At 36.1% G+C, this 27861-nt stretch overlaps 1 protein-coding gene across 2 annotated transcripts; it reads left to right on the top strand.

Annotated features, from left to right (window-relative positions):
* Positions 1-27013, top strand: LOC136029020 (uncharacterized). 2 transcript variants are annotated; one of them, XM_065707038.1, is made up of 3 exons: positions 1-38; positions 22929-23039; positions 24656-27013. In XM_065707038.1, exons 2-3 carry the CDS (start codon positions 22992-22994, stop codon positions 25742-25744), a joined length of 1137 nt encoding a protein of 378 aa, XP_065563110.1. In that variant the 5' UTR covers positions 1-38; positions 22929-22991; the 3' UTR covers positions 25745-27013. The 2 variants fall into 2 exon arrangements, with proteins under 2 accessions (XP_065563110.1, XP_065563109.1); XM_065707037.1 differs by lacking the exon at positions 1-38 and adding an exon at positions 12813-12891.
* Positions 27014-27861: the final 848 nt, after the last annotated feature.

Here is a 27861-nt window from a genome sequence, read left to right as displayed (position 1 = left end):
GAAGTAACTCGCATAGCTGCTTTTCCCTACGCGGATAGGTAGCGACAATTGTATTTATTATATTTGGTGGTGGTTTTTATTTGTTTTTAGATTAGTTTTCTTTTAATTTTCTATCTTGTGCTGAAGACGCCTTGTTTTATACCGGCGAAATATCCGCGTTGTTTTAGTCTTTTAATTCTACTGGCCGTCGTCTCGTTTAAAGTTTTCTTTTTTAGAGTTTTATCTCTCTTGATTGTTTATTATTTTTATTATGTATACGAGTGGTTTGTACCCTCGTTAATACCTCGCTCTTCACACTAAATCTTAAGTTTTGTCCCATAGAAAGGTCTTAGAATAAATAGTTGAAATTACTAAAAATACTTTAGCATAAAGAGCGAAGTATTTACCTCCTTCTAAATACCTCGCTCATTATGCTAAAGTATTCTTAGAACCCTTCATATGCGTAATAATCTCTGTTCGTTTTAAGTTTCAATGCCACTCCTTACTTTCAATTGAAAAAACGTTTTCATGTTTATTTTTTTAATTGTTTTTTTTATAGTAATGCTAGAAAATCCTGCCCCCTTTTCATTGAATTTTTCTTCCCACATGACATATTCCTCCAAGGCAAGATCCTCCCAAACAGCCCCTCCCCTCAGCCCAACCCGCCAAATCAAAAAAATCCCCCTGAAAACGTCTGTACACTTTTCAACAACCATTACTATATGTAAACACTGGTCAAAGTTTGTAGCTTGCAGCCCCTCCCCCAGGGATTGTTTTGGAGTAAGTCATTCACAAAGACATAGTTATTATGGTTTTCGACTCTGCGGAACAAAATGGCTATTTCAAAATTTTGATCCGTTGACCTTGGGAAAAAAATGAGCATGGAAAGGGGCCTAGGTGCCCTCCAATTTTTTTAGTCACTCAAAAAAGGGCACTAGAACTTTTCATTTCCGTTGAAATGAGCCTTCTTGCGATATTCTAGGACCACTTGGTCGATACGATGACCCCTGGGGAATCTTTCTCAGGCTCGTAACTTTTGATGACAAAAGACTAAATTTGATGAAACTTATATATTTAAAATCAGCATGAAAATCCGATTCTTTTGATGTATCTTTTAGCATCAAAATTCCGTTTCTTAGAGTTTCGTTTACTATTGAGCAGGGTCGCTCCTTACTACAGTTCGTTACCACGAACTGTTTGAAACTGGTACAATTTATAACAACATAAAAGATACAATATATACCACTGCTTTCACTACTGTCGTATTTTAGAATCACAATTTTAAACAAAAATTGTTAGAATCGAGTAATTATAGGAGTATCAAACCTAAAACGAAGATTTTCGCTGGGGGGGGGGTGTCAATCAATTCAAGAGGAAACGCTAAATTATGAAAAACGTTATTTTTGAGTCTATTTTTACAAATAAAAAACAATATATTAGTTAATACAAGCGAAGGTCAAAAACAGAAAACTCCTGGGGTTTGAATAAAACCGTATCCAGAGAGGATGGGTATCGTTTTCAATGGGGCATCTAAGACACCATATCTTTCTGAATGTCAAGTTTCATTAAGATCCGATCACCCATTTTCTAGATAAACATACCTCAGTTTTCACGATTTCCCCTCCCTCCAGCCCCCGAATTTTCGTCATCATAGAACGTCCAGAAGCACCAAACTCGTAAAAGCCCTGTAATCCCCCCACCTCCCCCATAGATAACAGGTCAGGTCCGGTTATGTCAATCACGTATGTAGAACTTCTGCTTATTCTTCCCATCAAGTTTCATCCCGATCCTTCCACTCTAAGCGTTTTCCATGCTTTCAGGTTTCTAAGATTTCTGTTTCCCCCTCCACCTTCTTGAGTTCCTGGATACAATCCGAATTGAAAATGGAGCACCTGAGACATGAAATCTTTCTATATATCAAGTTTCATTAAGTTCCGATCACCCATTTGTAAGATAATCATACCTCAAGTATCACCATTTGCCCTCCCTACAGCCCCCAGATGGTCGAATTGGGGAAACGACTGTTATCAAGTCAATTTGTGCAAGTCCCTGACACGCCAACCAATTTTATCGTCCTAGCACGTTCAAAACTACCGAACATGCCAAAGCACTGGAAATCTCTCCCCCAAAGATATCCGATCCGTTCCAGTTATGTCAGTCACGGGTCTAGGACTTGTGTTTATTCTTCCCACCAAGTTTCATCCCGATATCTCCGCTATAAGCGTTTCCAAGATTTCCAGTTTTCCCCTCCAGCTCCCTCCTATGTCAATGGACCCGGTCAGCATTTGAAACAAGAGCTCTGAGACACGAGGTCCTTCTAAATATCAATTTTCATTAATATCTAATCACCATTCCGTAAGTTAAAAAATACCTCATTTTTCTAATTTTTCCGAATTCCCGAATTATGTCCTCCCCAGAAACTCCCCCAAAGAGAGCGGATCAGGTCCGGTTATGTCAATCACGTATCTAGCACTTGTGCTTATTCTTCCCACTAAGTTTCATCCCGATATCTCCGCTATAAGTGTTTCCAAGATTTCCAGTTTTCCCCTCCAGCTCCCTCCTATGTCAATGGACCCGGTCAGCATTTGAAACAAGAACTCTGAGACACGAGGTCCTTCTAAATATCAATTTTCATTAATATCTAATCACCATTTTGTAAGTTAAAAATACCTCATTTTTTCTAATTTTTCCGAATTCCCAAATCATGTCCTCCCCAGAAACTCCCCCAAAGAGAGCGGATCGGGTCCGGTTATGTCAATCACGTATCTAGCACTTGTGCTTATTCTTCCCACCAAGTTTCATCCCGATCTCTCCACTCTAAACGTTTTCCAACATATCGGGTTTTCCCCTTAAACTCCCCCTATTTTCACCAGATCTTATCGGGATTTAAAATTAGAGCTCTGAATTACAAGGTCCTTCTAAATATCAAATTTCATTTAGATCTCATAACCATTTCGTAAGTTAAAAATACCTCTTTTTTCAAATTTTTCTGAATTACCGAATTATGCCCCCCCAAACTCCCTCAAAGAGAGCAGATCCGGTCCGGTTATGTCAATCACGCATCTAGGACCTTTCATTATTCTTCCCAACAAGTTTGATCCCCATCTCTCCACTCTAAGCGTTTTCCAAGATTTCCGGTTTCCCCCTCCAACTCCTCCCAATGTCAACGGATCTGGTCGGGTTTAAAATGAGAGCTCTGAATTACGAGGTGCTTCTAAATATTAAATTTCATTAAGATCTGATCACCCGTTCGCGAGTTAAAAATACCTCATTTTTCTAATTTTTCCAAATTAACCGAACTAAACCCCATCCCTCCACCCCCAACTCTGTCAAAGAGAACAGATACGTTCCGCTTATGTCAATCAAGTATCTAGGAGTTGTGCTTACTCTTCCCACCAAGTTTCATTCCGATCTCTCTTCTCTAAACGTTTTTCAAAGATTGCTGATTTTCACCTCTAGCCACTCCCCTTATGTCAACAGATTCGGCGAGGATTTGAAAAAAACAGCTCTAAGACACAAGGTCCTTCTAAATATAAATATTTTCGTCAAGATCCGATCGCTAATTCGTAAGTTAAAAATGCCTCATTTTTTCTAATTTTTCCGAATTACCAAATTAGCCCCCCCAAACTCTCCCAAAGAGAGCGGATCAGGTCCAGTTATGTCAATCACGTATCTAGGACTTAAGCTTATTCTTCCCACCAAGTTTCGTCCCGATTTCTCCAATCTAAGCGTTTTCCAAGATTTCCGGTTTCCTCTACAACTCCCCCCAATGTCACAAGATCTGGTTGGGAATTAAAATTAGAGCTCTGAATTACGAGGTCCTTTTAAATATCTAATTTCATTAAGATCTGATCAACCATTCGTAAGTTAAAAATACCTCATTTTTTCTATTTTTCCAAATTAACTGAACTGCGCCCCCCCCACAACTCTGCCAAAGAGAGTGGATCCATTCCGATCATGTCAATCACGTATTTAGGACTTGTGTTTATTCTTCCCACCAAGTTTCATTCCGATCTCTCCACTCTACGCGTTTTCCAAGATTTCCGATCCCCCTCCAACTCCCTCCGGTTTTACCGGATTCAGTCAGAATTTGAAATAAGAGCCTTGAGCTACGAGATCCTTCTAAATATCAAATTTCATTAAGATCCGATCACCCGCTAGTAAGTTTAACCTCATTTTTTCTAATTTTTCCAAATTAACCAAATTAATCTACCCCCCAAGCCCCCAAAGAGAGTGGATCCTTTCTAGTTATGTCAATCACGTACCTAGGACTTGTGCTTATTCTCTCCACCGGGGTTCATCCCGATCTGTCCACTCAAAGCGTTTTCCGTGATTTTTGGTTTTCCCCTCCAACTCCCTCCAATGTCACCGGATCCAGTCGGGATTTGAAATAAAAGCCCTGAGACTCAAAATGCTTCGAAATATGAAATTTCATTAAGATCCGATTGCTCGTTCGTAAGCTAAAAATACCCAATGTTTTCTAATTTTTCTGAACTAACCGTCCCTCCACTCCCCAAGATGGTCGAACCGGGGAAACAACTATTTTTAATTGAATCTTTTCTGGTCCCTGATATGCCTGCCAACTTTCATCGTCCTAGCTTATCTGGAAGTGCCCGAACTAGCAAAACCAGGACCGACAGACAGACAGATCGACGGACAGAAATTACGATCGCTATATGGCACTTGGTAAAATACCAAGTGCCATAAAAACAGATCAAATTTTTAGGAATTCCTTTTTTTCAAACTCAGATCTTAAAAATGTCCTTACAGTACACAGAAAACGCTTCAGCAAATCCATAAATACCATTTATGACAAAAATTGATTTTACACCCCACTCCCCTTTCTAGTAGATTGAAAGTAAATTACAAATTCAGCTTTTAGCTAACAAAAGATATTACAAATTACGTAGTCACATACAATAATTTTATAGCAGAAGCAAATCTTAAACCTTGACCCTCTGAATAAGTGTCTGCTGGCAAGCCCTTTCTCCCCTTTTAAGATTACAAAGTGTTCCAAGGAAATTTAATTAGCTTTTGCACAAATATGGTAAAGGTATAATCTAACCACATTACGACAATGCAAAATGTGCACTGAGAATAGTGTTTGGCGATCTTTGACATTGATATCGATATATCGCACCAAATATCGACATCGAATATTGAAACGTAAATATAGATATCGAAAACGATGTTATTTTGGCCCTTTTTCGTATCTACCGATGAACCTCTAGCAGAAAAGATTCAACATGGAAAATTGTTTCGCAAATTGTCAAGAAGAAGAACACTGTATTAAACCAATTGACTAATATATACTGATGCACAGCTTGGACAGCTATATCCATAGGTTGGAATAGCCAGTTCTCAAACTACGTTGAGTAAGGGTGGAATCTAAAATCTTGCTGAGAACCTCCAAAAGGCTTGGCTAGATAAAATACCTTTTTGGCTTATAGATCCTGCTCAGATCAATCACACTCTTCACGATTACCACATGCCTCAATCTGTGTTTCAGAAAATTGTGTTATTACCCCTGACGATCTTCTCCGAGTTGAGCGATAAATATCAAGAGACGTGGATTTAGCCTTACTGCAATGTGTATCAACAGATGTAAAAACCGTGACAATCCTTTTGATTCAGCCACTACAGAATCAAGTCAGTTTGTGGGGATCACATGAAGAAGTTTCAGTAGTCAATGCAAGGCAAGCTTCATCAGCAGCTGTATCTGTCACGGCTCTCCAGATTTTCAGTAGGAAGTCTTTAGTTCCAAGAAAAAATGGTCCACTCAAGCAGTGGAAGTCTTGTAATATGGGCCTCAGAAACACCTATACGAAGTTGTCTTGAAATTAATGTCCATGCCCACCATCAATTTCCTTCCTGGGAGCAGATTCCAAATCTGATCAATTAGTTAAATGGTTCTTGGTAACAAACTGTAAGTAAGAAGCAACCCGGCCAAATAGCAACCGGAAATCCAAAACAGGGAATTTTGATAACAGCAAATACATCAAATGAATGGGCTTATTATACCAGCTCCAGATATATAAAATTCATCAAGTGTCATGTATCCATCAAAGGCTATAATCCTGAGAAAGTTTGTATGGCTTTCGAGAAAGGGCGGAAATCCACATAAAATGTCAAAGAATTTTAATAATCACAACCAAAATGCTAGGAGGGGGCAACTAGAATACCTCCCTAACCCTTCCCATGCCCCCTTTTTCTCAAAGTCATCTGATCAAAATTTTGGGATATCGGTTTCAACCACCATAGTTGAAACGTCAAGTAATCTTGTCTCTTGGGATGAAACGACCCTGCAAGTCCCTGGGAAAAAAGTTGTAATTATGGGATTTGTTTAGTGTTTACATATAGTATTTGCAACTGGGAAGTAAACAGACATTTTTTGGGATCTATGAATTTTCTGTGGAGGAAATTTTCTGTGAGGAAGATTTTCCAAGGGGAGAATTTTCTGTGGAGGGAATTTTCCAAGGGGGGATTTTCCAAGGGGAGAATTTTCTTGGGGAGGGGAGTTCCCAGAGATGAACTTTAAAGGGAAACTATACACGGGAGAATTTACCAGCATTATTACTTTCACTTTGACAATCCAATTTTAAACGTGGAGATATTCTAGGGAAATTACCCAGAGTATAATTTCAAAGGAATTGAAACTGTCAGGAGGATTTTTTCCGACGGGGGTGTTTCTGCAGGAGAGATACTACATGGGACAGTTTTACGCGGAGAAAACTTCCTATTGAGATATTGGGAGGAGAGGACTTCCACGAAAAATATTCCACGGAGGGAGGATTTCCGGCATGATTTGAAAAACGATTAGAAGTTACAAGAAAAATAAGTCTTTTTTTTTTCAAACGAAAGCAGGCTAAAAAGAATTTTCCTGGCGGAATTGTCCACAAAAAGTTCTTTTGGGAGAATATCCAGCAGTGATGGAATTGTCTGGATTAAGAGGGATCTTACACGGGAGGAACTTATCAAGAAGGAATTTTCTTGGAGGAGGGATTTTCCACGGAAATAAAAGGTGGATTTTCTAGTATTTTTTTAAAAAACAATCGGAGATTAAACAAAAAACGCATTTTTCAACTAAAACTAAAGAGCAATATTAAAAATTAGAACGAAGAGGAATTATACTGCATTTGAGGGGGATCCCCCTCCTCGATACGTTATTCTTTATGCCAATTTTAATTTTTTATAAGAGTTGTTTCGGAACAACTCCTGAATCACAAGAGCCGTTTAATTAGAGTAAATTGATTTTTAAAATACAAAAAGAAACTTCGGTGTGAAAAGTGAAGTATTAAAAAGGGGTTATTCTTCTCATATAAGGAACAATTTCTGTTCTTTTCAGTTTTAGTGTTGCTCCTTACTTTTAATTGAAAGAAAACTTCTTATTATATAATCACTGAAAAGCAGAGCAAATTCTCAGGGGGAAATATTGGAATGTTGCTGTATTTGAATAGCCAAAAATAACCAGCAACTTATTTTTCTCTATGCCGAGCCAGAATAATTCCAAATCAGGGTTTTTGTGATATTCATTCAAGTAATGAAAGTGTTTTTGTATTTTATTCAAAATTAAGAAAAAATTGTTCAAAATACTCTTTAATTGCAATTTTTGTTATTGAATTTTGGAAAAACCCAAAGTTTTGCCAAAAAAATTTGCTAAAAGTTTGCAAAAATTTTGGCTGAAAATTGAAACTACGGATTTCTTTTATTTTGAATAAGATAAATAAACCGAGCAAAAACTGATCAGAAATATTGAAATTGACATATCGAATATCGACAGTAAAAATTTGTATATATCGATATATCGTTTCATCAAATTATCGCCCAACACTGACTGAGAACCTCAATTTTGGTTTGTTTTTATTCTTGTAATAAAGCTTTAAAACTTAACGCAACACATTCAGAGCTTGTAAGAATTTTAAGCTTTGATTTTCATAAACCTGTTCATTGCTTTAACAAGGTTTTATTTCAGTAGATCCAAGTTGCCTAATGACTTATCAAGTGCCATTTAGTTTATTAATTTAGTAAATAAACAAAACAATAAATTCCAGAAATCACCGGCTATCGGTGAAAACAAATGATTCTTAGCCAATATATAAATAGTATAATGATTATTGCTTAGATAATACTATCGGGTAATGACACAAGTGAAGAAATTATACATAGACCGGAAATGTACATTTTTGACAGGAATGAGGAATCCCATTTAGGGACCAATAATTGTTTGGTTTCCACTTTCCTGTCATTGTTAATCACGTCATTGAAACAGATCATGGAACAAAACTAACTATTAATTTTATTAAGTAATTTGACTGTTTTGTAACCATCCAAAATGAAATTGAATCCGCTCTCTAAACGAATTTCTCCTTATGGGGCCAATAAAGCCCCATGAGTATTTTATTTTATTCCTTGTTAATATACGTCCTATTTCTATTTTAATAACTATTTTCAAGATTTTACCAGTAGGTGAAAAGAGCTTTGTGGACTCACCCCCTCTGAAATCTCATGTTTTTCACAGTTTTCCCCATCGTTTCGGATGTCCCCTATAAAATATGCCCGTTATTGAATATTTTCTTTAATTTACCCCCCCCCCCCTTTTCAGCTCTCAAGATGGATTCCAGTGAACATACCTGTTAAAACTGGATTTGTAGGAACGCATTGAACTTTACATGCCTAAGTTGTTACTTTCGGATAAAAAGAAAAGTTTTGAATGTAGAAAACCAACCAAATGCCATAAATAATTTCTTCTGAGATAGTGGAGCAGGTACGTCAATCGAAACAAACCGGAGATATTTACTTTTCAAAGCTGGGAGGGAGATTTAGTTATTTTTCTATTTTTTCAATGAAAATAATCCAAAAATTCAATACAAGTCAAGATATTTTTGGAGGAGAAGAGGAACGTGGAAGAAAAAATCTTGGGAGGAAACATCCTGTCCAATTGAAATCTCTCCTCCGGGGCTTAGAATAGAATTTTTCCAATGATCAAGATTTAAACAAACAGAAATTCAATATAAATAGCAAAGTCGAGCTTGTAATACAGACATTACTACGTGAATGAATAATTGATACCTAAAAAGAAATAAATAAAAATTAATTGTCAAGCCAAACTTAAAACAAACAGAAATCCCCGAAAAGAACATAAGGGTTGCTAGCCATTCAAATTCCACTCGAATGTGTACAGAATTATTTGCATTTTACCGAAAACAAAATGTATTATAGACATTTTTTCTTTTTATTTACTGCTCAGATTTACTGCTGAAACTTCCAGAAATTTCTTTTCTAATTACAGACAAACCTTCACAATCCCCTTGCTATTCAAGAAAAATGGCGAATGCTGACAATGTGTCTGAGCAGCACATATACCAATATCCTGATTATCTGTCTTCAGCCAGTGGCAGATCTAGGTGGGGGCACAGGGGGCGCGCCCCCTAATGTAGTGGCGGATTTTTTGTAATTGGTTTTTAATTGTTGAGATTTTATTTGCTAAGACTGTTGCTTTTCAAACAGTTCATGGTAACGAACTGTATTAAGGAGCGACCTGGCTCAATAGTAAACGAGACTCTAAAAAATGTCCCGCTCTTTACGCTAAAGTTTGACTCTTTCTCTTAACTCCACTTTTTAAAGCAGTAAGAAACTTTAGCGTAAAGACCGAGACGTTGAGGAGGAAAAAACACTTTCATAGACGGAGTAATTTCTGTTCGTTTTAAGTTTTAATGTAGCTCCTTACATTCATTTAAAAAAAAATGTTTTTTTTTTATATTTAATCTCTGGACGTTTCTGAATTAATGCATGTTTTGACCTTGGCTCTCTGCACGTAAATGATTAAAACGAAATTTGCATATTAATTAATTGTAATTAATCGGAAGACTTTGAGAAAGTAGGAGCGAGGGAGGAGGCCTAGTTTCCCTCTAATTTTTTGATTACTTAAAAAGGCAACTAAAAATTTTAATTTTTACGAACATTTTCATTGGAAAAAAATATACGTAACTAATGAATTAATTTACGTAACGAACTTCTATATTCGTATGTTTTATTGCGTATATGAGGGGGTTAAATCCTCGTCGATACCTCGCTCTTTACACTGAAGCTTAAATTTTTTCCCAATTCCTTAAGAATAACCTCTGAATAACAAAGGCCGTAGAATAAATAGTTGTAATTACTAAAAATACTTTTGCGTAAAGAGTGAGGTATTACGAGGAGGTAAACCCCTCATATGCGTAATAATTTTTGTTCGTTTTAAGTTTTAATGCTGCTCCTTACTTTCAGTAGAAACACACTTTTCATATTTATTTTTTCGTTGAAATTTTCTTCCCCCATGAAACGTTCCTCCATGGAAATATCCTCCCACGTAACCCCCCTCCTCGAATCCCCCCCCAAGTCAAAAATTCCCCCTGAAAGCGTCTGTACACTTCCCAGATACCATTACTGTATGTAAACACAGGTCAAAGAAGGTAACTTGCAGCCCCTCCCACTGGGACTGTGGGGGAGTAAATCGTCCCTAAAGACATAGCTTTTAGGGTTTTCGAATATGGTGAATAAAATGGCTATCTTGGAATTTTGATCCAGTGACTTTTGGGAAAAATGAGTGTGGGAGGGGGCCTAGGTACCATCCAATTTTTGGTCACTTAAAGAGGGTGCTAGAACTTTTAATTTCCTTTAGAATGAGCCCTTTCGTGACATTCTAGGACCACTCAATCGATAAGATCACCCCTGGGGGAAAACAAACAAAAAAAAAAAAACAAATAAACAAGCATCCGTGATCTGTCTTCTGGCAAAAATGCGAAATTCCACATTTTTGTAGATAGGAGCTCGAAACTTCTACAATAAGGTTTTCTGATACGCTGAATCTGATGCTTTGATTTTCGTTAAGATTGTATGACTTTTAGGGTGTGTTTCCCCCTATTTTCTAAAATGAGGCAAATTTTCTCAGGTTCGTAACTTTTGATGGGTAGGACTGATCTTGATGAAACTTATATATTTAAAATTAGCATTAAAATGCAATTTTTTTGATGTAACTATTGGTATCAAAATTCCATTTTTTACAGTTTCAGTTACTATTGAGCCGGGTCGCTCCTTATATAGTTCGTTACCACGAACTGTTTGATTTCCCTTAACATTCTCCGAAAGCTTCACCTGAATGTCTTTGGTCTTTTTGAACACTAAAGTTCAAACTTTCTCAATAACAAATACTATGTGTAAACAATGGACAGATTGCATGACTAACAGTCCTTACCCTGAAGGCTGTGGGTGGGTTGACATCCCCCAAAACAGAGATTCTTTACCTTTCAATTATGTTGAACAGAATGGTTATTTCAAAATTTGGGTTTGATGTGCTTTGGGAATTAATGGACGCGGAAGGGGGGCTGATTACTCTTCAATATATTTATAAACTTGGGTGAACCAAAAGGGGCATTATTATTCATATGGAAGAAAATTTCGTCCGACTTTTGACCTTTTACGTGGCTGAAGCTATCAAGACCTTTACAATAGGGTTCTCTGGTTTAAATAGATTGTATGCTTAAATACATTGAAGCTATGGACATAAATAGATAGAGAGAAGCATTAACATTTAAAGTCGCTGACAACAAAGCTCCTCGTAGCACTTTTCCCCCTTCTATAAGAATTCCCTGGCGAGACTCGAAATGTCCCGCCAAATCTCTTCCAGGTAAAGGTAATATTTTGTGCTATATAGAAAGAGATTTTTGGAATGGGATGAGCTGCCCTACCCTCCCCCTTACACCAATTGCGAAGGCGGAGGCCAAAAACATTCCTGGCAAACAAGAAAGTTTATATACGTCGATTTATACCACCACCACACCTTTACAAAAGCTTATTCTATTACTATTTATTTCCAAAAGCTTATTCTATTATTATTTTTTCCAAAAGCTTATTCTATTATTATGTGAAGGCTCTAGGATATTTACACATTAAAATACAGCCTTGAGGCATATGCCCACCGTCCCCGTCTGCAAAATGACTCACCACGTCTTTTGCGTATGGCCCACTCTTTTCCCCTATCTCTGTCGATATTTGTTTGAAGGGTCATAGAGAACCGACATTTTGGGCATTAATGCGCTCTTTTAGGGGTTTCTTTTCAAAAATCTCGAACATTTTATTATGTTTGTTACATATGATTGGTAACGCTAAACCTTATGAATTTTAGTTATTTGGAGTCTGTATAAAATTTAATCAATTTAATGCGCATGTTGTTATACAAATCCCTTAATTAAAATTTCGCTTTCAGTTACCAAGGTGTCTATTTAATATCTTTCGTTGTTTGGTGGCATTTCCTTTGAAATATGAAAACGGCAATTAATTTGAACCAGATTTTAGGAGTGTTTTTTTTTTGGGGGGGGGATTGTAAGGATTTTCTGCTGATGTATAATTTAATTTTGCAAAATTTGAAGTATATATGTGTTTACATTTTGATGTTACATACGGGAATGGGAGGATAGGGATGTTCTTATCCCTGGACATGTCAATACAAAGTGATGAGCCATTATAGGCTAATCTTATTAATTAACCCAAATAAATTCAAAGTGTATTTATTTGAATGCCACGCTGAATGAAATGACCAACTGAATCAAAACTATTTTCAAGTAGTGATTTTTTAAAATCTTTTTCCAATACAATCATTAATTTCTTGACACTTAACACTTTGTTATTTATATTCTTTATTATAGGATACTTATATTGTGATAGCATAACTAAAAAAGCTGGTTTTGATGATTTAACCTAATGGAGAAGTTGGGAATTCTAAATAAGCGCACTGAATCTTAATGACATGTGGAAAAATTAAAGCACCTAATATAAATGTTCGTTACCGATAGACAAGTGGGTCAATTATCTTTGATAGTGCCTACTTAAAAAATGAGGATCTTTGAGTTAATCCTAACCTCAGCCTTTTTTGTGGTGAGCCAACCTTTTCTACTTATTTAACATTCCTTACTTCGAGTTATGAACCTGCAGTGTAAAGCCATAGCTGACTATCATAATTTCATTTTTCTGCCACAATGGATATATGAGTAATTCTAAGTCATTTTCTTTCATTCTAAGTTGGACAATTTAGATACTAAGCACTATTCAGGTGATCTTATTTTTTATTTTTAAATATAATCTTAGATACTGGCAAAATATTTTGTTTAGCTATTCAACTTACCCAAACCTAAATAAATATTTGGGAGTTTCTGTCATAGGCAGTACAATACTTCTGCCTGAATAAAGAGCGTAGCAGGCATAACATACTATACTTTTTTTCTGACCAAGGACATCGTATAGAAGGAGTTTGAAAGAATGGAGATAAGAAGGAGATAGAAGGAGTTTGAACTTTGAACGGAGCTTATTTGATGGTAAATTGAAAGGTCTAGTGCCCCTGTTAGAGTCTTAAGTGGTTGGAGGGTACCCAGCCCCTCCCCAGCCAACCATTTCCCGAAACAAATCCAATTGTAATTTTGAGATATCCATTTTGTTCAGCATAGTTGAAAGGTCCAGTAATCATGGCTTTGGCGATGACAGCCCCCTCTTCACAGCCCTCAGGGCAAAAAATATAAGTTACGGTAGCTGCCACTATTAGCATATAAGATTTTTATTGAAGGGATTGTCGTATAAACTTCGAAGGGAGTTCATTTGATTGGAACTAGAAAGTTCTAGTGTCCTTTTTAAGGGTGAAAACTGACCAGAAGGCAACTAGTCTCTCTAGTTCCGTCCTCTTTTCCCAAGTGCATCCGACCGTAATTTTAATAACATCCATTTTGTTCAAAATAGTACAAAGATCACACAACAATGCATCTGGGGTTATGCCCCGGGATAAATTATATCTTATGGAAGAAATGATCGAATAACCTTCGGAGGGAGCTCATTTGATTGAAAATTGGAAGTTCTAGTGCTAAGCGTCAAATATGATTGGAGGGCAAGAAGCTCCCTCCATACCCTTTTGTCCCCAAAAGAATCAGATCAAAATTTCAAGATAGCTATTTTGTTATAAATATGCCGAAAGTCAAATAACTATGCCTCCTGGATTGCCACGCCCTCCTCCAGAGCCCCTAGGAGAATGGCTGTAAGTAATTCAAGTTGACCATTATTAAAATATAAGATTTTTATGGAAGAAGTGGTCGTATACACTTCGGAGGAGGCTGACTCGATTTGAAATTGAAAGTTCTAGTTCTCTTTTTAAGAGTCAAGAGTGATCGAAGGGCAAGCTGCCCCCTCACCCTATCCCCCAAATACTTCCGATCAAAATTTTGAGACAATCGTTTTTTCTAAATAGTCTGAAGGTCAAATAACTATGGTTCCAGTTTTGACATTTCCAACCCAGCCCCCGTGGCAAGGACTATAATTTATGCTAATTATCAATTGTTAGCATAGAAGGTTTTTATGGAAAGGGTGGTCGTGTATAGTTGGATATGAAATTGAAAGATTTAGTGCCCTTGCTAATAGTCAAAAGCAATCAAGGGACAACGAGCTCCTTTCCCTCCAACGTCCACTTTTTTCCAAATACATCAGACTAAAATTTGGAGATGGCCATTTTTTTCAAAATAGTTCAAAGGCGAAATAGCTGTGGCTCTGGGATTGACACCCCCCCCCCAAGTCTCCGGGTAAGGGCTATATTGTTTCAGTTTTATTTTAGAGTTCAAAGTGAGAACAACTAAAATAGAATACCTGACGAACATTATTAAGTTAGTGAGTTCTTTTTTGAAGCGAATTAATTTGACATTTCGCAATAATTGACTTGGGAATATAGCTGAAATATAGGAATCTTGACCTATATTTCATAATTAATTCAGTGACTTTTCTCAACAATTAGCTTGACAAGGTGGTCATTATGATTTTTGTAAAGTAACCCAAACCGGCAAGCTGAAGAGGGACCTTTCCCCGTCGCAAACGCCGTTGTACCTGCCGTGGGAAACTCCCTTAAAACTCCGGGGACCAGGTGAACAGAGACTGACGCTTCTCTTATTAAGGGGTACATCCCAGAGAGAAGGTGATGTCATGACAGTATTGTGTCGTGACGATGTAAAAAACAGACTATTATTTTAGAATTGCTGTGATAGTGTTGTTGCATATTTGCGATGGCGATAAGCTTATTTAGAATCCTGTATTAAATTTTTCGTCACGTGCAGTAAAAATTGTAAAAAGCCATGATGAAGTCGCAAAGAGAGTACCCCAGTACCCTGATCCAGGAGCATATCCTGTCGGAGGACCGCCAAAGCCTGTTGCCACTATTTTCTAATTTTTATCTCCTCTTTCGTAGTGCAGTTGTGAGACCACGAGGCAGACCATCTGGCGATTTCACTATCCTATCCCGATTCCCTTGCAAACTATTAGCAGATACTGATTACTATATTGCGGCTAAGATTGAAAATCATGTAGTAATTAGCGTTTATCTGCCTACAAATTATAATAACAAACACTCTGATTCACGATTTGGGTTTGCCTGCAAGCTTTTAGGCAGGTTTCCTTAATAAGTTGCCTCTAAATCTGTTATAATCAGTGGGGATTTTAATATAGATATGACAAACACAATATCTCCCCGATCACAAACCTTTTGCGGCTGCATTCCTCCTGACTATTTTGTGTGGCCTAAGAATGACAACTTTTCATATATTGAGCCACTTTCCTCAACTTCTAACTTAGACCATGTTGTTGCTTCGTTAGGCAGTCATGAGGTCAAATTTTAAAAAAGGAGATTCTACTCTTACCTCCTTCCTATCTCCACTTGATTTTACTCATCCCCACCTGTGGCTCAAAATGCAGAATCAAATCAGTTTTCCTGTCGAGATTGGAAAAATGTGTCAAGTGAGTCCTTCAGTAAAGTCTGTGACGAGATGCTGAGAAAAATCAAAGTGCCTTTCAATCTTTTATGCGATCGTGCTGTGCTGCCACAAAGTGAAAATAATATCTCAGTTGAGCTCACTTCCTACTTGGCACAAATATATTACGCAATGATATGTGCTGAAAGAAGCACCTTTTCTCTTCGAAGTGTTCATAGAAAGTCTCAGCTACAAGATTGGTCACAGAATAGAGATCTAGTGAATGTGTGTAATTCAGCCAAGCTATGGCTTTCTATTTGGAACGACTATGGTCGCTCAAGAGATGGCTTAGTAAATATTTTTGAGGCTCCGTACGAAACGGAAATTAATCAACAGACTGAAAAACCAGAAGTTAATTCTGATCCAGAAAAATGTAATCCGTATTGATTACAACCCCTCCAAACTGTGGAAGCAAAGCAAGCCTACCGAATCCTAGAGTGCTAGTGTGTCTGAAAAAAGTGGTTTGAATATTTCGCAAGGGAGTTCAGAGCTCCCAACAAAAACATAGAGGAGTTTACTTGAAAAAACAGCTTATTGTTCTTTCCAATAAGACGAAATTTTTCCTGGTTTTGTCGCCAAGTGCTGTTCACTCTTTGATTCCGAAATTAAAGAAAAAATATTCTTCTGGTCTTGATTCTATTTCAGCAAGGCACCTGCAACTTGCAGGTTCTTTAATCGAGCAACATTCAGCACTACTGTTTTAGATGATCCTTGTTTGTGGTATAGTCCCTTTGCAATTTTGTATCGGACAAATAACTCCCATCCTTAAAAAAGCAAAAAAAAGACGCTTGCCTGTGCAGTTCTTATTGCCCCATTACCATCTTATGTCCCACTTTCAAGCTTTTTGAGTCTTTTTTGACAAGAGATATTGAAGAAAATTATTCCACCCCTCCTCGTCAGTTTAGATACCAGCGAGGTTTAGGTAGAGAGCATGCTCTACTTATAAATTTGCTGAAGGGTATTCAAGAAAGAGGTAATTTCTTGCTCTATGTGCACTCGATGTTGCAAGAGCTTTTGACTCCTGTATTTTTTCCCATGTTTTACTTGAGGCCTTTTTGAAAGGTACTGATGCTGCGATAATCACTTGTTTAAGATACATGTATAAAAATCTGAAGGCTGGAATTAAAGATGGTAGTCAACTATTTCTGATTCTGAAAGGTGTAAGCCAAGGAGCTCTGACTTATCTAGTTTTGTTCAATAATTGTGTTACCGGTGCTCAGGATAAGCTGAACTGTACTTTTATCTTCAAAGGAGTTGATTTTTCGTTAGTTACATTTGCAGATGACCTACTAAACTTTTCCTGCACTTTTCAAGGATGCTCCTCGACCTTTGAGTTTCTCCAAGAAGAGTAAGAACACATTGGTTTGAGCTTTAATACTGATAAGACAGTTGTTCTACTATTCAAGTATAAAGGGAATAGAAATTCGATAAGTCTATCCGGCTCTAAGGTTTCTTTTGCTAGCAGAATAACTTACCTGGGCATGCCTATTGGAGCAAACCTGAAACAAACTCTTAACCTGGCAATTAAGAATTATGCCATAAGATCCAGGCTGCCAATGCCTCCCTCGCTTCAAACGCTTCGTATCTAAGTAGAGTTCACCGTTCTCACTTATATAATAGCCTAACAGTTCCTCACTTACTTGCCCTTGCTCCTGTTTGGTCTATCCTTAATACTGGCAAAAGAAAGAAGTTCATCTCCTTGACTTTAAATTTGCAAAGTGTTTAATGGAACTTCCAACTTGGACAAGTAGCTCTTTTCTGCAAAGAAAGTATCAATTGGTAACCCAGCTGGAGCTACTGAGAAGCCATTGAGAAGAGCACTATTGAATGCCAGAAGTCTTCCCATTGTTAGTCATTTCTGTTTGTCCCTTGATTGTAGTTGTCAAAGTGTGTTTTTAATTCTGTTGTCTCTTCTTTGTCTTTTCTTTTCTTGATTTTAACTCTGTCTTTTCTGGGCTCCTGCCCAGTTTTTATTGTGATGGGTTATAAATAAAGTGGTGATGATGATTTTATATTATACCAAATGCCTACAGTGAACATATGAGGATTTTATTGGAAAAGAGGGCATGTTTGATTATAAGTCTCCAAAAAGGCTTACGTTATTAAGGTGAAACTTTAAGGAAATGTTGAGAGGGATGCAAAACATAACCAAACACTCCATATGCTTTCTGGTTGCGAGAGAGAATATATATATATATATATATATATATATATATATATATATATATATATATATATATATATATATATATATATATATATATATATATATATATATATATATATATATATATATATATATATATATATATATATATATATATATATATATATATATATATATATAAACAAAGTACACTTAGAAACGCCTTGTCCGAAACCCTCATATAGGAAACTTACCGTCCCTTAGCTTGAACAATAGGGGAAATCTATTCGTTTGAAAATCAAGAAAAGTGGCTGTAACCATGATATTCTTCGTGTGCGACATCTTTTTTCTTTTCTCTTTTCTTCTGTTTTTCCGCAGCTAACTTGACACTGGAACATCATAGAGAGTTGTTTAATGGCTCATTTTAAAGAAAATTTTGTTAGGCTCTAACTTCTCGACTCGTGATTTTATGGGTAGAGCTTAAAATATATTGGATTTAGTTAGCCGCCTGATTCATTGGAGTTCGTCTCTTACTATTCCAAATAAGAAAAAGCCATAGGTTTTTCCTATTTGTGATTTATATTAGTAAGGGTTGCAGCCAGGTCATTAGTCAAGATCCGGGTTGCAGCTTTACCTAGAAACATAGTAGGATATGATTACGCTTCATACTAATCCGGATTGCAGCCGTAGCTAAAAACCTAGTAAGAGGCGATCACGTACCATAGTCAAAACCAAAATAACTAATAACTCCTAAAAATAGAGTCAGTTCAAAACAAGAAGTGCGCTATTAGAACCACCTTGTCAAAAATCTGGTATAGAAATTTTACCATGCATTGGTTTGAACAACAAGGACATTTTATTGGCTTGAACAAAAAGGAAAATATATTGCTTGAAAATCAAGAAATTAAAGTAAAGACCGAACTTTTACCATCAGTATTGCAATGAAGTCATGTGCCAATACAATTTTGAATCAGACTTAACATTATATTAAAATTTTTCATATTAATATTTGGGTTACAGCAATATCTAGCAATCAGGGTTGCAACGGTAGCTAGCAACCTAGTTGGAGATGGTTACACACCATAGTAAAAAACTTAATACTAAATATACAAAATGTATAAGGATATTAATTTGAAACTTACGAGGTATGTTTAGGAGATGTTGAAGAGATGTTTTAAGATAACCAGCCTGCCCCCTTCCCTTGCTCCTCTTAAGTACCCTACTGTTCAACGCTGATTGGAATTTTGGATTGTCATTTTGTTCAAACTAGTCAAAATGTCTAATAGCTATACTTACAGAAATGCCATGCCCCATAGCCTCGGGGTAAAGCTTGTAAATTGTGAAATTTTCCCGTTGTTTAAATACTGGATTTATCATTAGGAAAAGGGGAAATATTTGATTCTGGATGTATCTGGAAAGGCTAAGCGCAATAAAGTGAAACCTTGAACAATGCTGAAGAGGATTTTGTACAAAATCCAAAGGTACCATATGCATCCTGTTTATCAAAAAGGAGTATCTGCAATTTTTTAAGAACGGCTGAGGGTATTGATTTGAAGCTTTTAAGACATGTTGGGCGGGATGTTGAAAAGTGGTTTAATGGTTACAAGCCCCCACACATGTCTTTTCAATTGCATTCCCTCAAAAAAAATTTGATTGTTTAAAAAAAGAAAGCCTGTTCAAAATAGTTAAAAGCTCAAATGAATATGACTATGGGGGCGACATACCCCCCCCCCACAGCTTTGGAGAGGGATGCTGAACACAATAGAACACGCTGTGTGTGATTGATTGTCAGAAGGACGCGTTATCTGTATCTAAGGAACGACTGAAGGGATTAAGTTTTTAACTTCAGGGGATGTTGAAGAGCTATCGGAGGATAACCAGCTACTTTTTAAAGTAGCTCTTACTCTTAAGAGTAGGGTAACCTCTTACTCTTTTTAAATGCTCCCACCATTACTGATCAAATTGTTGACAAAAAACTCATAAGTCAAAAGGTCTAGTAGCTATGCATCCAGGGATTCAGTAACCCCATCTGGCCCTAGGGTAAGGATTGTAAATTATTTGATTTGTTCTTTTTTATATGCAGGATTTATCATTACGAGAAAATAGGAATTTACAGTTCTGGGCGTGTTCGAAAAGGCTAAGGGTACTAACTTCAGGGAATACTAAGGAGCATACTAAGCTGAGTTTAAAGATACATTGTACATCCTGTTGGCCAAAAAAAGGTGTACATGCAATATCATGAGAACAAGTGAGGGTTTAAAGTTTAAAGTTTCGTCACTTTGAGGAAGGTGGTAAAAAGTGGACAGAGTTCAGCCTGTCTTCCTCCCATTCCTTTTTTAGCTGCCCTTCCTCCAAAGATATTTGGTTAAAATTTTGGAATAGCCATCTTGCTCAAACTAGCGATTAGATTTAAACAACAGTGCCTCCGAGATTTCTTCACCCCCGTAGCATCTGGGGCAAATGCTTTAAGTTATATAAGGTGCCCATTGATTATATACGATGTTGGATATTGGGGAAAGGTAGAATGTTTGATCCTATGTCTCCAGAAAGGCTAAAGATATTAATCTAAAGCTTTTAGAAAATGTTTTGAAGGGGTTTCAAACGAAATCAAAGCACACTAAGGGTTTTCGAAACGACGCACCAGTAATATAGAAGGAATGGCTAAGGATGTTAAACTGAAACTTGAAGGGCATGCTGAGAGGCATGTTGAAAAAGGAAGGAAGGGTTCCCCCCCCCCTATCTTGATCTCTTATATTCTCTCCTTAACACCGATAAAGATCTTGAAAGCCATTTATTCGAAACAGTCACAACATCCAATCGTTGAGCCTCTGGGGAGGCCACGCCCACACAGCCCCTGGGGCAAGGACTGTAAATCATTGCAATTGGTCCATTTCTTACATGCAAAATTTATTATTAGGAAAGGCAGTTTACGCGAAGCAAACTACAATAAACAAAACGCTAAGTGCGAGAAGATTATTGAAAAGGCGTTTCTCTGGAATGGATTAGAGTTTTAAGTTGGAACTTTCAGGGAATTCTAAAAAGGGAAGATCAATTGACCAAAAGGCAATATTTGCCCGTAACTGCTACTACTACTACTAATATTACTACTACGACTACTACTACTACTACTGCTGCTTCTACAACTACTACTACTGCTAATACTACTGCTGCTACTACTACTACTGCTGCTACTACTACTACTACTACTACTACTACTACTACTACTACTACTACTACTACTACTACTACTACTACTACTACTACTGCTACTACTACTACTACTACTACTACTACTACTAGCACTATTAGTACTACTGCTACTACTACTACTACTACTACTACTACTACTATACTACTACTAGTACTACTACTAGTACTACTGCTACTACTACTACTACTACTGCTAGTACAACTACTACTACTACTACTACTACTACTACTACTACTACTACTACTACTACTACTACTACTAATACTACTACTGCTACTACTGCTACTACTACTACTACTACTACTACTATTACTACTAGCACTATTAGTACTACTGCTACTACTACTACTACTACTAGTACTACTACTACTACTAATACTACTACTATTTCTACTACTACTACTACTACTACTACTACTACTACTACTACTACTACTACTACTACTACTCAAACTACTACTACTACTATTACTACTACTACTATTGCTATTACTACTACTACTACTGCTACTACTACTACTACTGCTGCTACTATTACTACTACTACTACTACTGATACTACTACTACTACTGATACAACTACTGCTACTAATGCTACTACTGCTACTACCACTACTACTATTACTACTACTACGACATCTACGACGACGACTACTACTACTACCACTATTAATAATAATAATGCTACTGCTACAACTATCACTGCTGCTACCACTGCTGCTACTTCCAATGCTACCATTCCAATACTGCTCTATACTGCTTCTGTAGCGTCTGATGCCAAGGCTGAGGATATTGAAATAAAAATCTGAGGAATTGTTGAGGGCAAAACAAAAGAAAATCAGAGCCTACTGTTTGAATACAGATTGTCAAAACAGCGTATCAGTAATACATTTGGAATGGCTCACCATATCAAGCTGAAACTCCCAGGTTATCGTAAGAAGGATTTTCAACTGGTCAAAAGGAAACATGTGTAAGTCTCAATTTATTTCATTCTAATTAACCATGGCATTAGGTATCTTATTGCTAAAATTACAATGGCCTAAAAATATCTAATAATTGAACCAATTTATTTTGAATGAAGGGGAGGGGGATGAAGCACGATAAACTCTTCACTCTGGATGTGGCCTCGAGTTTTTATTTAGCAAAATATCCTTCCGTTTTGTTTTGCTTTCACTTCGAAATCTCTTAAATATATATTGATTTCAGTAAAGCAGGACTGACACTCGCACTACAATTTGGGTGCAAGGGTGGCGACATTTTAGGTTCTGTATCTAGTAATTTCTGTTCATTTTGAGTTTTAATTGAACATCACTTTTATTTTTGGTACATTATAAGTTACTTATTGGTTTAGTTCTTTTATTAAGTTTATGATTTGTTTCTTATAATTTTAGTGTTTGTCTTTCAATATCTGTTTTTTTAAACTATAATTGGGGTACAAGAGGAATAACTCAAAAGCAGGTTTCAAGCACAACTGTTATAACTCTAAGTGGACATGCAGACAATTATAGAGCGAAAACAAGCGGAGTGGGTGAAACTTTTCCCCAAATCTTTTTTCACTCTGAGGTGTATTTTTCAACTAAGCCCTTAAAATGTGGGCTGTGGGTGACATCTTTCCTTTAATTACGGAGCTATTCAGGTATTAAAGTAACAAATTGCACCCATATGCTTTCTTGTACAAAAAGGGGGAGGGTGGGGAGTCCATTCAAATGTCAAACCTGTTCGAATAACGCATCTTCAAACTGTAAAAACTTTATTCTGTAGTTACTAATTTTCTCTTTTTTAGCTTCATAGTGGGAATGCTAATCCTGTAGTTGATATCCGAAACCACGAATTAAAAGAGGATTTTATGTTACCCTTACAACTTGAAGAGTTTGCAACAGAGAAAGAAGTCTCTGTAAGTTTTTTTTTTCATATTAATTGTCCGTTATTGTTCTTTACAGCAAAGGCAAAAAAATGTCTAGAAAAGTAATACCAAAACCTTGAGAGTTTTCATATTTTTTTGTTTTATTTTGTCCTTCTTCTAGTTCAAATAAACCAATGGCAATCTAGGATAACTGGAAATGCACTTAAGGTTATTAAACCCTTTTTTTAATTTTTCAAAAATATAAATTTCCTCAAACTCAAATTATTACGGAAATTCACCTTAAGGACCTGTTCACCAACATGTCACTGTGCTAGATGGCAGTGTTTCTATCAAGGCTATACAAAGGAGGATGCATTTCCAGGTTTGAATCCTACTCTTCCCTATTATATACACAATTCCACAAAAAAAACTTTTCTTTTATTTAAATTAGAAGAAGACCTAAAATGGCAGTTTCTGTAACTGACTCAATCACCTTGATGGCAATTTTCACCCTTTTTTCACACATTTCACTCTTTTCACCCTCGAATTGAGTGTTCTTATCTCTGAATTTGTTCCTTGTACAGACTATGTGTAGTTATAGTTTTGTTTTTATTTCTCCCAGAATAAAAATGGAGGATGGAACTCTGTGATTCCCTTCTGGATGTGTTTTCGTCAACTCAGAGATTTATTATTAAACAAAACACTTTCAAATCTTTATTATATTCGATTTACTCTAAGTAGTTTCGCTTGCATTGTCATGAGTCGAAACGACACGTCTCAGAAATTCCTTTTTTCTCTTGTTTGTTTTCTTCAAAAAAGAATTTCTCTTCTTCTTTTTTTGCGCGTGAGAATGCGAGTCGAAAATAACTTGCGGAGTAATTTCAGCCTTGGAGTAATTTTAAAGTCCTGCATAGCAAAACCAGGTATTTTCTAAATTATTTAAGTATTGTATACCAAGTCGATCGAAAAAGTAAAGAAATAGTATAAAATTAGGCAATAATATTTGCATCTGAAATCCTAATTAATGTAGTGATTTTCTTTCTTTTTTGTAGTTAATTTTTGAAAAATACAAACGACACTGTTTAAAATAGATATCAGTTTCAATAAAATATAAAGGACACTCGAGCCATTTAGAGGGTGTGAGAGGTACAGAGGTATCGTTTGAACTAAACTCAGTTTTAAAGAGCTTTCCTTGGCATTTTTTATCAGAAAACTTTACTTTTACTTCGCGCTATTTTCTTTGTAGGCCCGAATTGGAAACAAATATGGTGTCACACTTCAGTTCGTTGCTTTGAAGTACTACTACTAGTACTGTTATTGCTATTTTAGAAGTCTGTAACTTTTGAATAAATTTTCACAGTAATTCCTCATAATACGACGACGATCATTTTTGGTTTTTATTTTGGTATTATGCAAAAAGTAAAATTAAAGTAGATTTTTAGTTACTCTTTGATTAATCAATACGACTGGAAACATGTCGACTGGAAACATTGTCACTGAAAGTGCCAATTTTGAATAACAAGAATGAGGCTTTTATAAGGAACGAAAAAAGATCAAACGGTGAGATGATAAATCTTTCTTTTTAAGTTTATAATTATGAACTCACCTTTGAGGCTTTCAAATGCAGCCTTTTTGCTCTATTTAAAGTATGTTTCTTTCAATTTCAGGCGGTCATATCATCAAATAAGAGGTTGCACTTACCACCGGTGGAAATAGTGCTTAGAAATCGATATGAAAAGCCAGTTTTTAACCCAAAAGCTGTTTTATCTAATGATCAAAGAGTATCTATAGATTCTGGTGCACCAGCTTCGGTTGATTCATTGAAAACGGAGGAAATAAGACAGACTGAAGGTAAAGCAAGTATTGTTAATGAAACTTCTAAACACGTTAAGAGTTCAAGCTCCGTTCACAACCAATCTCAGATGGAACCTGAAACTAGCATGTCAACAACAAAGCCTGAGCAATCAAATGCTACGATTTCAACTTTAGAAGTAAAGCAATTGCCAAGCATATTTGCTTCAAGAAATAAAAAATCTACAGGTGAAGGAGGGACTGATATTGTTTCAATCAGCTATTTAATCGAAAGTGTAACGACGCTAACTCCTCATATTGAAGTTGTAGGGAATGTACAATATCCATCAAAACAAAATACTGAAGCACAATCTCATAAAGAAATCAGTCTTAGTAATTTAAAATCAGATTTAATTACATCTAACTCACCAGCTGAGCATAATGCCATATCTAGACTTAATATTAAAAGTGAATTAATGCACCAAGATAGCATGCTCATAGCCTCTTATATTCATAACGAGAAATTACTAGAGCAAAAAATCAAAAATTTTACTGTTCATTTTTACAGTAATAGAAAGCAAAGGTCATTTATACCATTAGCTGCCTTACAAAAACCAACCGTCTCGGATGTCTGGCCTCTGAAAAGAAGGGGAAAAAAGGACGAAAATAGCAGCCGAGATGACGCAGTCGTTAATGCGAGTGTAGTAGAAGATAAAATTACTTCTAGCCTAAATCAAGATAATTCATTCGAGATTAGTCCTACAGAATCAGAGGCGGAATATCACAAATACAAGCCACCACTGATATTACCGGAAAATAAAACTATTCTAAGTCAAGATACCGGGATATTCCAAGCTCCAAAAACAGAAAAGCAGCTGCCGTCAGCCAATGAAAAAGAATTGGAATTAATCTCTTTTGATTTGCGACAGGGTGACGGGGTGGGCTGGTTACCTTATTTATTCTGAATATTTGTCGTGAAGTATATTCTTTGAAAACAACAAGCTATAAAGGCATTTTGCGATTTAAAAAGGCTAAAAAAAATTTCTAGTTTAAAAATAACAGAACTTAAAGGAAGAAATGAAGTAAGAAATGGAAAAAAAGTGAGAAACAAGTTTATAATTCCCTGATCCAGATGTTATTATTAGCTGTTTTTTTTAAGTGACCTTACCGGCAAGGATATGAGTCAAAAAGTGGCGAAGGAAAAATATAACAACAAAATAACATTCAAAAGTGATTCCACGAAAAAACTTAGTTTAAATCTGAGATAAAATGCATAATGATTTTGAATATTTATCCGAAAACGAGAAAAAACATTCATTGTACTTTGAATTTTTACCCCCAGTGCTTTAAGAACGACTACTCCGGCTCAAATGCACAGTGAATGGGACAAAAAGTTGATTTCATAGTATTCAAAGAAAGAAAGAGCTTATTAACTTACATTTGCTTTGGACAGTAAAGTTTGCAGGCCAAATAATTGTGTATTTCATCATTTTTTCTTGTGGTTGGTCCATCAAACAGAGTAGAAACCTTAGAATTTTATCTCTAGCAAATATTATTTAGTGTGCTCCACTCCTTTGTGACTCTGATTCAACAACATTTAAACAGGGCTGCCATCTTTTTCGTTCAAAATATGTCATTTTAAATTTCTAGAATGTCAGTTTTTGGAAAAATGTCTTATATCCAAAGCCGTTTCTTCACTACACCTTTTCAGGTGAGGTGATACGTGCTTTTTTTACTTTTTCTGAGAGCTACAGTCTTCAATGATGCTTTTTAATCAACAAGAAGCAAAAAAAACGTTGGGAACTTTTAAAGTTTAAACAATCATTGTAAAATGTAACACATAAGTATCGTTACTCTAGACTAGTGTGTATACGCATTCCTAATGCGCATGTTCCTGTGTTTTGGTTTCAGAAATTGGACCAAAAGGGCCGAATTCGAACTAGAACGTTGATGAAATTTGGATTTTTTGGTTAATAAGTGTTCTGTTTTCTGTTCAAGTTCTTTTATACTTTTTATGTTGGACTGGTCTCAGATAAAATAAAAGCGTGTTTTTTATTTTATAGATATACTAACTTTGACTTTATGTTTGGTCATTTGTGTCTTCTTATACCCTGAATAAGCAAGCATATGCATATGTAAAATATATAAGTATGGTTTTTCTTACTTTTCTCTACAAGCTTTTTTAAGCTTTCGAATATTGACAATTTCAGATAGAATAAAGTTTTTTTCGGAGATATTCTAGCTTTTACTATAGGTTTTTCCAATTTATTTAATGTGAATTTTCAATTCACATTAAATATATTTCGACAATAACTGGGGACCATTCATCCCTTCACATACATATTACATACCTAAATACCTAGTAAAAAATATATTGTTTCAAATGAGAGGATACTAGAAGTTGCATTTTCTCTCCACATTGATTGGTAGGACTTCTCACAAAAATCTAGAAAACTTAGTCCTAAAAGTTTACTTTCAAAATTTCGCCACTCTGGCCCCACAAAGAGCATCCACTAACCATCCATCCTCTCTAATAGCTTGTATCCCTCGTAACATCTATTGCAAGAACTTTTTTGTTACTAGAAAATTGCTGTAGAGCTTTCAGCTTCCGTTTAAATGAGCCCTCTTCCAACATTCTATGACCAATACTCAAATATAAATATCCCAAGACAAAGACAAACGAACAAAAGAACCAACATATAAACACACATCCGTTGTCAAAATTCTAGGAAAAATGTACAATGTTGTGTTTTCTCAAAATAAGAGCTTGGAACCTATGCAACAAGGTTATTGGACATGCTGAATATGATGGCGCTATCTTCATCAAGATCAAACGCCTTTTGAGGGATGTTTCTTCCATTTTTCATCAATCATGTAAATATTCTTAGGCTCTTAATTTTTATAGGTGATTTCAAAATTGCGGAATTTTATAGAGTTGACATCACTGTAAAAAGTAAATTCTTTTGATGTATTCCTTGCTATCAGAATTTCGTGTTATAGAGTGGCAGCTACTTTAGACATTCTTTAGAACGTTGTTTAAGTACAGTTCGTTACAAATTTGATGTAATAAACTTCTTGAAAA

This window comes from Artemia franciscana, chromosome 7 (assembly GCF_032884065.1).
Source record: "Artemia franciscana chromosome 7, ASM3288406v1, whole genome shotgun sequence".
Lineage (NCBI taxonomy): Eukaryota > Metazoa > Arthropoda > Branchiopoda > Anostraca > Artemiidae > Artemia > Artemia franciscana.
This window is presented reverse-complemented; position numbering and strand designations above follow the sequence as displayed.

Bases quoted from the DNA above. Each gene is read 5' to 3' on its own strand.
- LOC136029020 (XM_065707037.1), top strand. From the start codon at position 12,850: ATGAGGATCTTTGAGTTAATCCTAACCTCAGCCTTTTTTGTG. The intron at 12,892-22,928 runs GTGAGCCAACCT...TCTCTTTTTTAG, and splicing joins TAACCTCAGCCTTTTTTGTG to CTTCATAGTGGGAATGCTAA. The intron at 23,040-24,655 runs GTAAGTTTTTTT...TTTCAATTTCAG, and splicing joins CAACAGAGAAAGAAGTCTCT to GCGGTCATATCATCAAATAA.